Genomic DNA, 11,912 nt, shown 5'->3' on the forward strand with positions numbered 1-11,912 from the left:
TAGAACATAGTAAAGCCAAAGGAGCCTAACCTGTAGCTCGATAGTTTGTGAAAACACCCGACAAGTTTGGTAATTGGCTCTGTGTCGGCTCACTACGGGTAGAGAAGCCGGTCTTCCAGAATAGTTTTGGACAGGTATTAAGTATTCTCATTTAAACGGTAAAGATGAATGCAATTTATCTTGTTCATCAAGACCGAAAAAGTAACGCGATTAGCATAACTTGGGGGGGGGGGAATGAGGAACGGGCGCCGTTTTTTGGATACTTTTTCTCATGGGAGCAAACCCGGATACTAGTTTGAATCATATTGACTACCTGGTGATTGTAACTACATGCGAACTCATAGTACACATTTAGACTGCTAGCAGGCACGAAACTTTGCTTCGGCTCGAATACTTCATGTTTACCGGTGAAGTAGTACAGCTTAACTGGCGAAAACCCGATTCCGTATTGATCTGTTTCATTTAGAACTATCATAATCAGCTTGATTAGTGCTTTCAACTGCGAGATATGTTCGCTCTACTTAAAATGTGAGGCAGGTGAACGATTACGCAATTTTCATGTAATATTTTCAATATTGACCTCGACATAAGTAACCGGGTAATTTCTGAGCCAATAAATTTTTGAGAAGACTAAATGTCCCCCTATTAGTCAGCAGAATCATTCTCAAGGCACTGTCTAGATGAGCCCTATATGGCGAATGCTTTTAACTCCGAAACAGGATAATTTTATTGGGGGCTTGCTCGCACACAACACCTGACCACGAATTGTTCAACGGGACAAGCTTGGAACACTCTACTGTATGGTGCTCGAAAATCACTGCGTCACGCACTAAAGTTAGACCACTTTTACTTCAAAACGGATTTAAATTAATCCACTGATGATGTTCCACACGGCTGGCATATACTTCATCTAGGTGACAACTGACAACGGAAGCATTTTTACAACTACAAAAATTTCAGTAGTGCAACGACGTATCAGCTTTCGTTGTTCTTCCTATCATCATTTTCGGTGGTGTGATTCGTTCAGGCAATTTTTCGCAATGGACGCAACAACCGTCTCCATTCTTTTAGCGCGTTTTAGACTGTTAATTAGGGTTTAAGGTCGATTAGGAAGACAGGCTTGTTTTAGGATCGTCTGCTGAATAGCGTAGGGTGGTGTAGTGTTCTAATACCTTTGCGCTTCACAGATGGGCGAAAACGGTGTGGTTTCAAGTTACCCGTATTACGATTAGGGATAATTAAGTACAATATGCCATATAAGCGAGACCTCTCAGCTAAAGTACCTGACTTGGTACAGGCGCTGACCAGAGACTTTGCGGGGAAATGTAATGAGCGAGGGATGATCAAGTGTTAAAGTTCAAATCTTTAAGCGGAAACAAGTTTTCAGGGGAATGAATGCACCATTCGCGTTGACTGACTAATACTGTTGCTTATTCCTGTAGGTGAGAAAAGACCGCCCACCTATTCAGTCTGTATTCCGCAACGTCAGTCTACAGCTCTGAAGCCGAGTTCCGATGATCCAATTAAAAGGGCGGCGGTGATCTTACCCAGATGGTCAGTAATGTGTCTTTTGGATGTTATTCAGTTGTCAAACAAGGTCACTTACGTGGCTCGTGCATCGTCCTCTTGAAATTCTTATCTTGGCCTTGGTGGACCAGTTGGACCAAGTATGCAATAAAAGGGAGCCTTATATATATATATATATATATATATATATATATATATATATAGNAAGTCACTTTTTGGGTTGCTGCTGCCATCTATGAAGAAGTTTGCCTTCGCTCACATTATGCTCTGACATGCACTTATGCAATGCTTCCGGTCTATGTGGATATTAGAAAAATGTGGGAATATGGTCAACAGCTCGTGAATGATTCAGGGGAGGGGGTGCTTGTTGACGTACATGCATGACTCATCTTGGATGTGCGTAACTGAAATGTGTTACAATAAATAAACTAACGAAAAAACAACCCATAAATTGTCATTAGTTTCAGTGCTTAGTAGAATGTGGATGAATAAGCAAGTCCGACATATAAAATGGAAAAGCGGCCGGGATCCTGAACAAGTGGTGAAGGATAGGGAGCAATACGCGTGGGAACCATAAAATATCATTCGCAAGTAACTGAAATTACAATAAATAAACTAGCGAAAAAACAACCCATAAATTGTCATTAGTTTCAGTGCTTAGTAGAATGTGGATGAATAAGCAAGTCCGACATATAAAATGGAAAAGCGGCCGGGATCCTGAACAAGTGGTGAAGGATAGGGAGCAATACGCGTGGGAACCATAAAATATCATTCGCAATGTTTTTCAAACAGGAATTGGTACACCTAACGAAAAAATGGCACACTCACCAGCCTCTTTAACCAAAATTAAACGTATTTTTCGACTTCACCCACTCGAGCAATGTAACAAAAACAGACTTTGCAATAGCAAAATTCCAAAATTATCAGTATTAGTCGTGTAATTAAAATGAATTGGAGATCAACAGCGTTGCTTGGACAGTCAAAATGCTATTAGGACCGTTGCTGTGGAATGTCATTCTTAATGGTCTGGCAATCAAAAATGTGTGAGAATGAAGTTTAGTCCCTCACAAATCCCTTCACTTTTACCTGTCATGACTCGGTGAGTTATACCATGGCCGACGTCTTGAGCCGGTTTACCAATGGTCACACGACCAATCCTCATAAGCGGCGAAACCGAAGGATGTTAGGTCTCCTAAAGGGGCGGCTCCAATTTGTGCATTGAACCGGGTGAATGTGCAATACTAAATGTTTCATGAGAGTTAGGTTGAGATAGCAAGCAAACGTAAATATTCAGCGGGAAATAGTGATTAAAGCGATTCAGTATGTTGAGGCGGTGGGCTTGAGGGAAGATCCCAGAATGTGCGTATGAGTATGGGATCAAACAACTGTCTGGTTACAGACCAGCCAGCCCTGTGGATACCAGGTCCGATTCAATTTACCGTATTCATTTCGATGACAAATTCTGGCGTCACGTAAAAACATTGAATTCTCAATTTGGCAAAATCAACTCGATTTAAGGACTGCAAGTCCCATTGGTGTGTGGAGACGCAAGCTCTGTTCTGTGGAGAATGATGTCGATACTAAACCACGAAGCGGCTTTCGGGAGGCTTGCCACGTAAATAGTTCCGTGTATTTTGGCAGTCAGTCGAATTCAGGCCTTATAGAACTTGCTTCGGTTATAGAATCGGACACAAGCAGGACCTTATTGTTCACACTATGTAAGATGGCCCAGAATAAAAGATTTGGATATAAGTCACTGTCAGTGACGAGCCTCTTCGGGAGGATGCTGATATCGGGAGAGAAATGTAGAGAAGCAGCGAAAATCTTCAAGCTTAAGGATGAATTAAATTTTACGCTTGATTGGAGTTGGTAAGGAAAGGTCTTCTGCATTTGGCTTTGTATTTTTTAAAAAGCCAGTCAAGAAAGTGTTGTGGCCTACTGTGGGTAAACACGTCGGTAAGTTTAGGCCGTATTGAAACCAATTTTAGATTTCCAGATGAAAGCACAAAGCTGCTTTTTCGAAATTTTTTTGAGATGTCACATAATTTGGCAGTTTAAGTTTAACAGAAGCGAGCTGCACGCGTACAAACATCATCTCTGACTTAACTATTGGAAAAATAAGTACAGTGGGCAAATAGCATGGCAGCCGAAACACCTTCAAGTTCCTTGCTCACGAGCAAGGAAATCGATATATACGGTCGGATCAATCAAACGGATCTCCAGATCCCTAATCGAGTATCATATTTTGACTGACTAATACTGTGCGTATTCACTCTTCACAAAATCATGATGAAAATATCAAAGTTAATCCAGGCTCACTTTGCGCAAGAAATTTTTATGCAGATTTATGCGACACTTCTACCCAACGGAGCTCAATTCGTCTGCGTTCTCTTACTCTCTTGCAATACGCAATATCTCTCTTTCTGCTCATTTAAAGTGTATTCACTCTTCACCTTGCGCTCCTCAGCTGAGAATATTGAAAATTTTGCCCGTTTTTTCGTGGTTGTTTTGAACGTTTCTGAAACCCGCACCCACACAGAGATGGTGGAAACACCTAGCTATCCCAAGCTCCTTTCATGAGATCGGATATCTGCTTTGCCTCTAGCTAGTGGACGTGGCTATTGGGGAAAACGTCTTCATAATAGTACAACGTTCCTTGGGAAATGCGACAACCTTATGTTAGGTAATCACTGGCAGAAGCTTAAGTATACGTACCTCAGCATCTATTTATCGGTTAACAAGAAGTATCCTCGATTACGACCCATTTCAGTCAAATGATCAAAATAATTCGAAAAATGCTGGTTTAACGCCCTGCGATACTAAGCCAAGTGATGTACAACATTTGAGGTTCGCACCACTATGTCTGTAATAGGGTCTCTCTGGGTTGATCTAGAGTTATGAGGGATAAATGGAATCTATTTTAGTATACAAGAAATAGTCATTCGGCCAGAACGTTTCACTCTCTACGGTGCTTGACGTTCTTTTCACTTCTATCCATATGGTGACGGTGCGGCATGCCCCACATTAAGGCACACTGCATGTGTTTGACTCAGCTACCCACCACATCTAACAGCGGTGTACGACAGAGCCACAGCAGTACGGGTAACATCTAGAACTCATGTTGACAGTGAAGAGAAAAAACGGGCATCGACGCAAATGCTTCGCGATGTTTCGTAAAACACTCTAATGAAGTTCATGGGAGTTCACTGTGTGTTCCTGGTAGGTTTGTGTCCCCAGGTTAGTATGGTACAGGCTCGTTTCCGTGAAAGAGGTGTGTTCTTTCCACAATTTCCTAAATGTCAGAGGCAATGTCTTTTAGCAATCCTCAAATGAGCTAGTTGCGTATAAGCATACTGCATTTATTTTGGGATATAATAGTCTTTTTTGCACCGTAATACATTATTTTTACCACGTAGATGGGGAAAGCAAGGAGTTTAAATGGCGAAAGCTTGTAGCTTTTAATTTGAGGCCCCTGCTAACAAAAGCCATGTACTGATTTGTGGCACAAAGCTTCTGCAAACATGCAAAAGTACCTTACATGATGACTCCACTCTCCGGTATGTCAACACAGATGGAATTCGAGCACAATGTCTACGAAAAGCCATCACGGACCGTAAGCAAACCATACAAGTCACCTGAAGCTTTGGAACAAATCACGTTCCTAGGTTCTGCTGTGTAATGTCAGGAGGTTTGCATAATTAAGTGGCCATGTGGCGTCGTGGTGCGCAAGTGTTAGTAAACACCTTCAACAAACACTAGACCGAGTAAACAGAAGATAGCGATTGTTGCTAGATGGTTGTCACTGCAAAAAAATCATTCGATCCGAACAAATGTCACATTTAGAGGACCATGATGTGTTGACATAACACTCATGCGCGTCAAAGTGAGGCTTCAATGAACTCCTGGTGTACGACATTATTTCAGTGAATATTTTGTTTAAAAGCTGCCCTAAAAACAAGATCATCATTCACCTTTCTGTTACAAATTGTTTTCGCCAGCAGGTGAGTATTTGGTTCCAGATATCCGATTAGATATTCAATTACAGAAGAATTTGAAGATGGTGTCTGCCTGGTTAGCCTACAAAGGACTGAAACCGCTAACAATATCTCCGAGAATTCATATATACAGTTGTTTCTGGGGCTTGTCCCCGGCACTGCTGTGAAGTGTAGCAATGTAAATCCATCCAGTATAAACCATATAGTTGAAAGCAACGTCTAAATGATCCTCGATCAAGATTAAACCCCTCCAAATCTGTCATTTCTAGGTCAGAGCTTAGAATAAGTTAAATGTTTTGATGGTGTTGAGGGCTTTAGATGAATCTCTTGGTTACCGCACATTTCTTGGGAAACAGTTGAACGTTCTTCTCGTTTTTATCGCACCAACGTAACAATGAGTGCATTTCATTTAGATATTAGCTGAATGATCCAATTCTTAACAGCCAAAAATGCACATCTGAGACTGGAACCTTCTAGCTGACAGACATTTTAGTGAAAAGTACGTTGATGAAATAAAATGGCTGGGCTTGAGCCAATCCTCTCATCGTATTATCTACTCCAGTTGACAATAAGGTGAGCGAAAGAATTCTTTTCGTTATCTTGTCCTACATATTCGGAGGTGAAGCTAAGTGAATCAAATTGTTCAAACCGGATGATATTATAATCGAGGGTAAGATGAGTAGGAATGACTGGATTGTACTCGGCTGGAAATTGCTTAGTATCCCATGTTGAACACCCAGACAGAAGAAGTGACACTGTAGACATGTGGAGTCTACAAAGTGAAACTAAACTCCGAATATGGAGGGCCCGGATTTCGATTATACTTTGTTGATATATTTCATCGTTTATCTGGCATTTTTCTATTACATTACAGTATTTTCTTTATAGCAATATGAATACACCGGATTAAACCGTTTTCCTCGCTTTGCAAAAGACAGATGTGGGTTTGGACAGTTGGATCATTCAGATGGAAGTGGATGTTGCCAGAGGTTCGCGATGGAAAAACTCGTCGTCTCCGGCTTTGTAAATGACAGGATATTCTGACGTCATAACGTTCGTACTAGCTTGTAATGGATGTGTTTTATCCTGATTTAGCAACAATACTTCCAAGAGCCAGTTTCTTGGTGAGGTGCGTGCGAAACTAATGACGTGCCAAGTTAGCTACAAACAGCTAAAAACGAAAATAACTGTCAGGTTTGATGTTTTAGACAAGGAAACACGAATGAATTGAAAACGTTAACTTCAGACTTTACTGAATTCTTTTCATACATTTTTTCTCAGCGAGTAATAAAACTGTGAAGCGATTAACGACTATTTCATTTTGCCACAAATGGCAGTGTCAACTACACTGCTTGATCGAAAAGACAGCAAATTTCCAGGCTTTATTTGGAGACTGAAAGGTATATGTGAATCAACAGTAAGATCTGGTGTGGGTGCTTACTATTAGTGTACTATTCAATCCGAATCCAGGATCTTGAGTGCCATTGAGCATAGTTCAGGCAAATGTGTTTTGTAACTTGCCTGATTGACTTGTTAACTTTTTAAATTAATTTCAGCCCCTTGTAGCAAGCAGAAGAGAGAAACCTCATTGTGGAGCGTTTGCAGTCAGCAATGCGGTTTAGGAGTTTCGGTCCGATGGACCACAGAAACTTACGACTGTCAGAATGTGACGCAGTTTCGTTTATGTTTCTGGCGCCCATGTGAAAGAGTACAAATTGATTCCGTAAGTAATTGACAATGGACGTTTTCAATGTTTGTGTGCCTCACGTCACCGTGCAATATGTGAAGTATAACCACGCACCGGTATACAAGTAACTTCGAGTGAAACCTGATTCACGAAAGTGGCATGTCTAAGATTTAACGAACATTGATTTCCAGGTTGAGTAGATGTGTCTGTAAACGACGAGGCCGATTAGCCGCGTAATCCTATTAGCTGCAAAACCCTTACGTGTGGAGTAAAACTTTTTGCACCAAAATGTTGTATTGTTGTGTATGTGCTCAAACCAGAAACTATCTCCATCTACGTAAATAGTTTTGCAGCTCACCAAATTTCATTGTCCACTCAAGCAATCATACCTCTGGCGGAGAAGTCTAGTGGAATAATTTTTCAGCATCGCTGAGACCCCCGGATGCATAAATAGGGCTCAAAGGTTAAGACTGGCACTCTGGACTCAATTGCCTGATTGCTTTAGTTCATCAGGAACACGTCATAGCTACCGAAAATCACACCCAATTGTCAAATACTGAGCCTTGTAATCGACTAAACCTCAAGTATCAACTCAAACAATGGCAGTAAGAAAATAACGTGGTTACGATTGTTAGTCTTAGAGGGATTATGGATTTTCGCAAGAACTATTGCTCCGGTTTTCATGATCGTAAAATACCATAAACTCATCGGAAATGACTGCATGACTACAATCACTACGGCAACAACCGACTCAGTCAAGCTAGCGTAACAAAACGAAGATGTCTGCTTAATAAAAAGTCCGGTTTTTGGGAACCACATTTTTACTCGCTTATTTTAGCTGCAGCGTTTTTACTGATATCCAATACCAAGGATATGTATAAATACCATATATAATATAATAATAATATAATACCGGTGAAATAACATATTATAATTGAGTATGTACGTGGGAATCATCCGCCATATGTTTTTGTCAGGTACGCGGAGGCGAGAACGTGTTGATGACAATCCTTACAGAACCGTTTGTAGTCCCGTCCGTAGATAGATTTGGGCCTCCGAAAACGAGCATGTTTCGCGTGTTTCTTTGGCTAAGAACTAAGAGGTATAATTTTGGACCAAACTTTTCAAAATGCCCCCAACGCCTACTTCAGGGTTGTGCCACTAATTAGACCGCCAAATTATACTCAGCTCGGTAATTGGATTTAGTAGGGTCCTAGGGACACCACACTGATTCGCATAGAACAAGGCATGAAAAAATTTATCACTGACTATAGATCTATTGAATAAAGCGAACCGCCGTTGCGCTCAATCTAGGAAGACTGACCTGATGCAGCGTGAATGCCATCCAGAAATCGTTATCAGATCGTAAGGAGTTTAACCACTGACAAAAACCGTGCCCCAGTCAATCGGGTTTCTTGTATGTCTGTTCGCCACAGTACGCTGCTATCAACAACAGACGTAGTTACTATGTGAGACTTGGCCTCTGGCGCGTGCTCATGAGTAGTTTGTTCAAACTCATTAAGCTAGTTTAATGTCTATGGGTGAATCTCGAAAACACGAATTTTTGCATTTTTACAGCTTATTTACGGACAAATGTGCATCATTTATGCTTACGTAAGTTTCTACTGAGTGGTAAAGTACGGCAGTCACAGGCGTTTTGGAAACTAATTTAACCTGTGCTGCTTATATAGTAAACGAAAAATGGCTGAAGCTCATGAAAAAGAATTAACAACACTGGATAAAAACTTTAATAAACTTTCTGTCAGCGGCAAGCGTTGCTTTCCTCTCGAGATGTGAATGTGTAATGCGACTGGACGGTATCCGTCTGGTCCGATCTACTCCGGTGGAAAAAATTCCGAGGAACATGAAATTAGTGTTTGTATGACAGATACACCCAGTGTGATGATTTGGTCATGTGCTATGAATGCTCAATTTCCACTTATATGGAGGAGCTTCACCTCCCACCTCCCAATCTACATATAAAAATCCTACAGGCAGGACACTATGATCCAGAAGCATGCAAACGAGGATATTACGAAATCTTCGTACTCTGATTCACTTCTCAGGATCAGGCTTGCAAGACAACAACTTTTTTCGGCTGGAGACAACATAAAATTTGGTCTCTGACCAATGCCAACGATGTTCGTGCTCTCAATTGCTTTCTAGATCACTCGATTTTTCGGGAGATGTAAGAACCTAAGGCGTTTGCTCTTTTCTACAGTCCTGTTTTCTCATTACTCAAAGGAACATTGCAGTGACTGATGATGCTGGGCGATTGTCGTGAAAATTAAAACATCGAGTTACAAAAATCGGATTTCAACGGAAAATTATATACTCCTTAGGGTGTGCCAGCTGAGTGATCGCACTGTAAGTAGATTGACTCCTCTTTCTCCCATGAGGTCAGGCGCCTCCATACGATTTTATCTAGAAGAAAACTGCTTCATGATAACTGTATCTTCACCGTCTGTCCAGAAAGCAGTTCAGTAGGACGAAATTTTACAAATAGAATAACAGAATTATCAAAATAGCAGTGGTGCCGTAAAGGGCTCCTCTTTAGACCTGCAAGTTGAGCTCCAAATTTAAGAGGGAATCGGAGAACGTTGAATTGTTCTAATTACTGATGATGAGACCGTATTCCAGTAAACAGTTGGTCCGCTTCATTGCTTTTTTACTACGAACTTTCAGTTAACTTGTTTCAGACGACTTTGCGACCCATACAGATTCCAGTTGACATTATTGCGTAGTCATTTAACTGCCACTCAGTTGAAGTTGCCGAATCCTGTCTGTGCCTCGCGATCAATGTTCACTCTAACAGCGCACTGACGACGCGGAGACTGGTGGACGGAAGCAATTGTATGATCCTGTCACAATCAAAGCCAGTAACCCGAAAAAATAGGCTTCTTTGCACACTGAAAGCGGGGAGGACAATGTTTGGCGCTTAACCTAGGCAAAAAGGTGAAAATGTAATGTGACGGAGATATACGAGCAGAGTAGACTAAACTTTCAAGGTCGTATAGGCTTTATAGACTGTGTACACTGGTTTAATTGTAACTGTGGGGAAAGTTACACTTACTGTACAGAGAGAATGAATTAACACTTGTGCGCATGACATCGAAGTTAGCTATTTGACAAAATGGTCTTACGGGCTAAAAAGGAGAGTGTTCTATACCTAGACATATCACCAAGTCAAACTCATCTCAGCGCTTATTGTCTTCCTTTTCCACCAAAATCCTCACAGTAAATCAATCAAAACATTTGCTTTATGTTGTTGACGTGTTCCCCTTAAACTGCCTTGGACTTGGTGATAAATTAGGTCACTCATTCCAAATTGGCTGCCTATTTGTCACATGGTTTTCTTCTGTTATCGACCTAAGTACTGACCAGACACTGTCAGCACCTGTCTCCGTATTCCCAATCGTTCACTTGGCTCATTCGGCCGAGAAGCTACCTTTAGGATGAAAAACTAACGAGCAGTCGGCATTCGACCCACAATTACAGTACACGCTCTTTTCAACACATACGTTGCGTGACATTTTAACACATTCGGTCGATTATATGGAAAGGGCGAGTGCAAAGCTTTATTTATATTTACGCGCTTAAAAGAAAAGAGCATAGCACATCGAAGTGGAAAACTATAATTTCTTACTTTTGCAATAGATCATAAGCTGTTAGCAGTAATGGTTTCAGTAGGTGACTGTCCAATATGTCAGTCGTCCGGGGGTTTTTTATTCGCAAGCAGTCATTTGGGGGTGAAGTGAGTTGTCCTAGAACCATAGGAACTACACTTAACTGATGACCAACTCACTGTGTAGAATAACGTGTCAGTGACCATTGTTTCTCGTTTGAACAGAAGCAGTCCAGCTCCTTCTGGGAGACATTTTCGTGAAGAACGCTGTCTGTAAAAAACATATTAGGGTTCTTTGTAGTGTACTACTCACAAGGTTGCTGACAATCCATCGACAGCCCACGACCGGTTTCGCCCTTCTTGGGGCTCATCATGTAAGCGCAGTCCCCAGGTTTCCGTCAATCTTATGTTTTACTTGAAACCAAACTGCACGAAATTAGCAAATATACACTCATTTGCAAACTAATTTGAGAATATCATAAACGAGAGATTCAGCTGGGTTCCAGGTGAGTCTCTCGAAATAACCAAATTAGTTTGCAAATGAGTGTATATTTGCTAATTTCGTGCAGTTTGGTTTCAAGTAAAACATAAGATTGACGGAAACCTGGGGACTGCGCTTACATGATGAGCCCCAAGAAGGGCGAAACCGGTCGTGGGCTGTCGATGGATTGTCAGCAACCTTGTGAGTAGTACATTACAAAGAACCCTAATATGTTTTTTTACAGACAGCCTTCTTCACGAAAATGTCTCCCAGAAGGAGCTGGACTGCTTCTGTTCAAACGAGAAACAATGGTCACTGACACGTTATTCTACACAGTGAGTTGGTCATCAGTTAAGTGTAGTTCCTATGGTTCTAGGACAACTCACTTCACCCCCAAATGACTGCTTGCGAATAAAACCCCCCCGGACGACTGACATATTGGACAGTCACCTACTGAAACCATTACTGCTAACAGCTTATGATCTATTGCAAAAGTAAGAAATTATAGTTTTCCACTTTGATGTGCTATGCTCTTTTCTTTTAAGCGCGTAAATATAAATAAAGCTTTGCACTCGCCCTTTCCATATAATCGACCGA

At 41.2% G+C, this 11,912-nt stretch overlaps 1 protein-coding gene across 1 annotated transcript in view; it reads left to right on the forward strand.

The window, feature by feature from the left end:
• T265_07579 (hypothetical protein) overlaps positions 1-11,912 on the forward strand; it is a gene marked incomplete at both ends in the record, with an annotated part of 28,450 nt that overhangs the window by 14,536 nt on the left and 2,002 nt on the right. Inside the window, one exon of the mRNA XM_009173136.1 lies at positions 7,079-7,245. Within this exon, the coding sequence (XP_009171400.1) occupies positions 7,079-7,245 (167 nt within the window). The remainder of the gene's footprint in view (positions 1-7,078; positions 7,246-11,912) is intronic.

This window comes from Opisthorchis viverrini (genome assembly GCF_000715545.1).
Source record: "Opisthorchis viverrini unplaced genomic scaffold opera_v5_175, whole genome shotgun sequence".
Lineage (NCBI taxonomy): Eukaryota > Metazoa > Platyhelminthes > Trematoda > Opisthorchiida > Opisthorchiidae > Opisthorchis > Opisthorchis viverrini.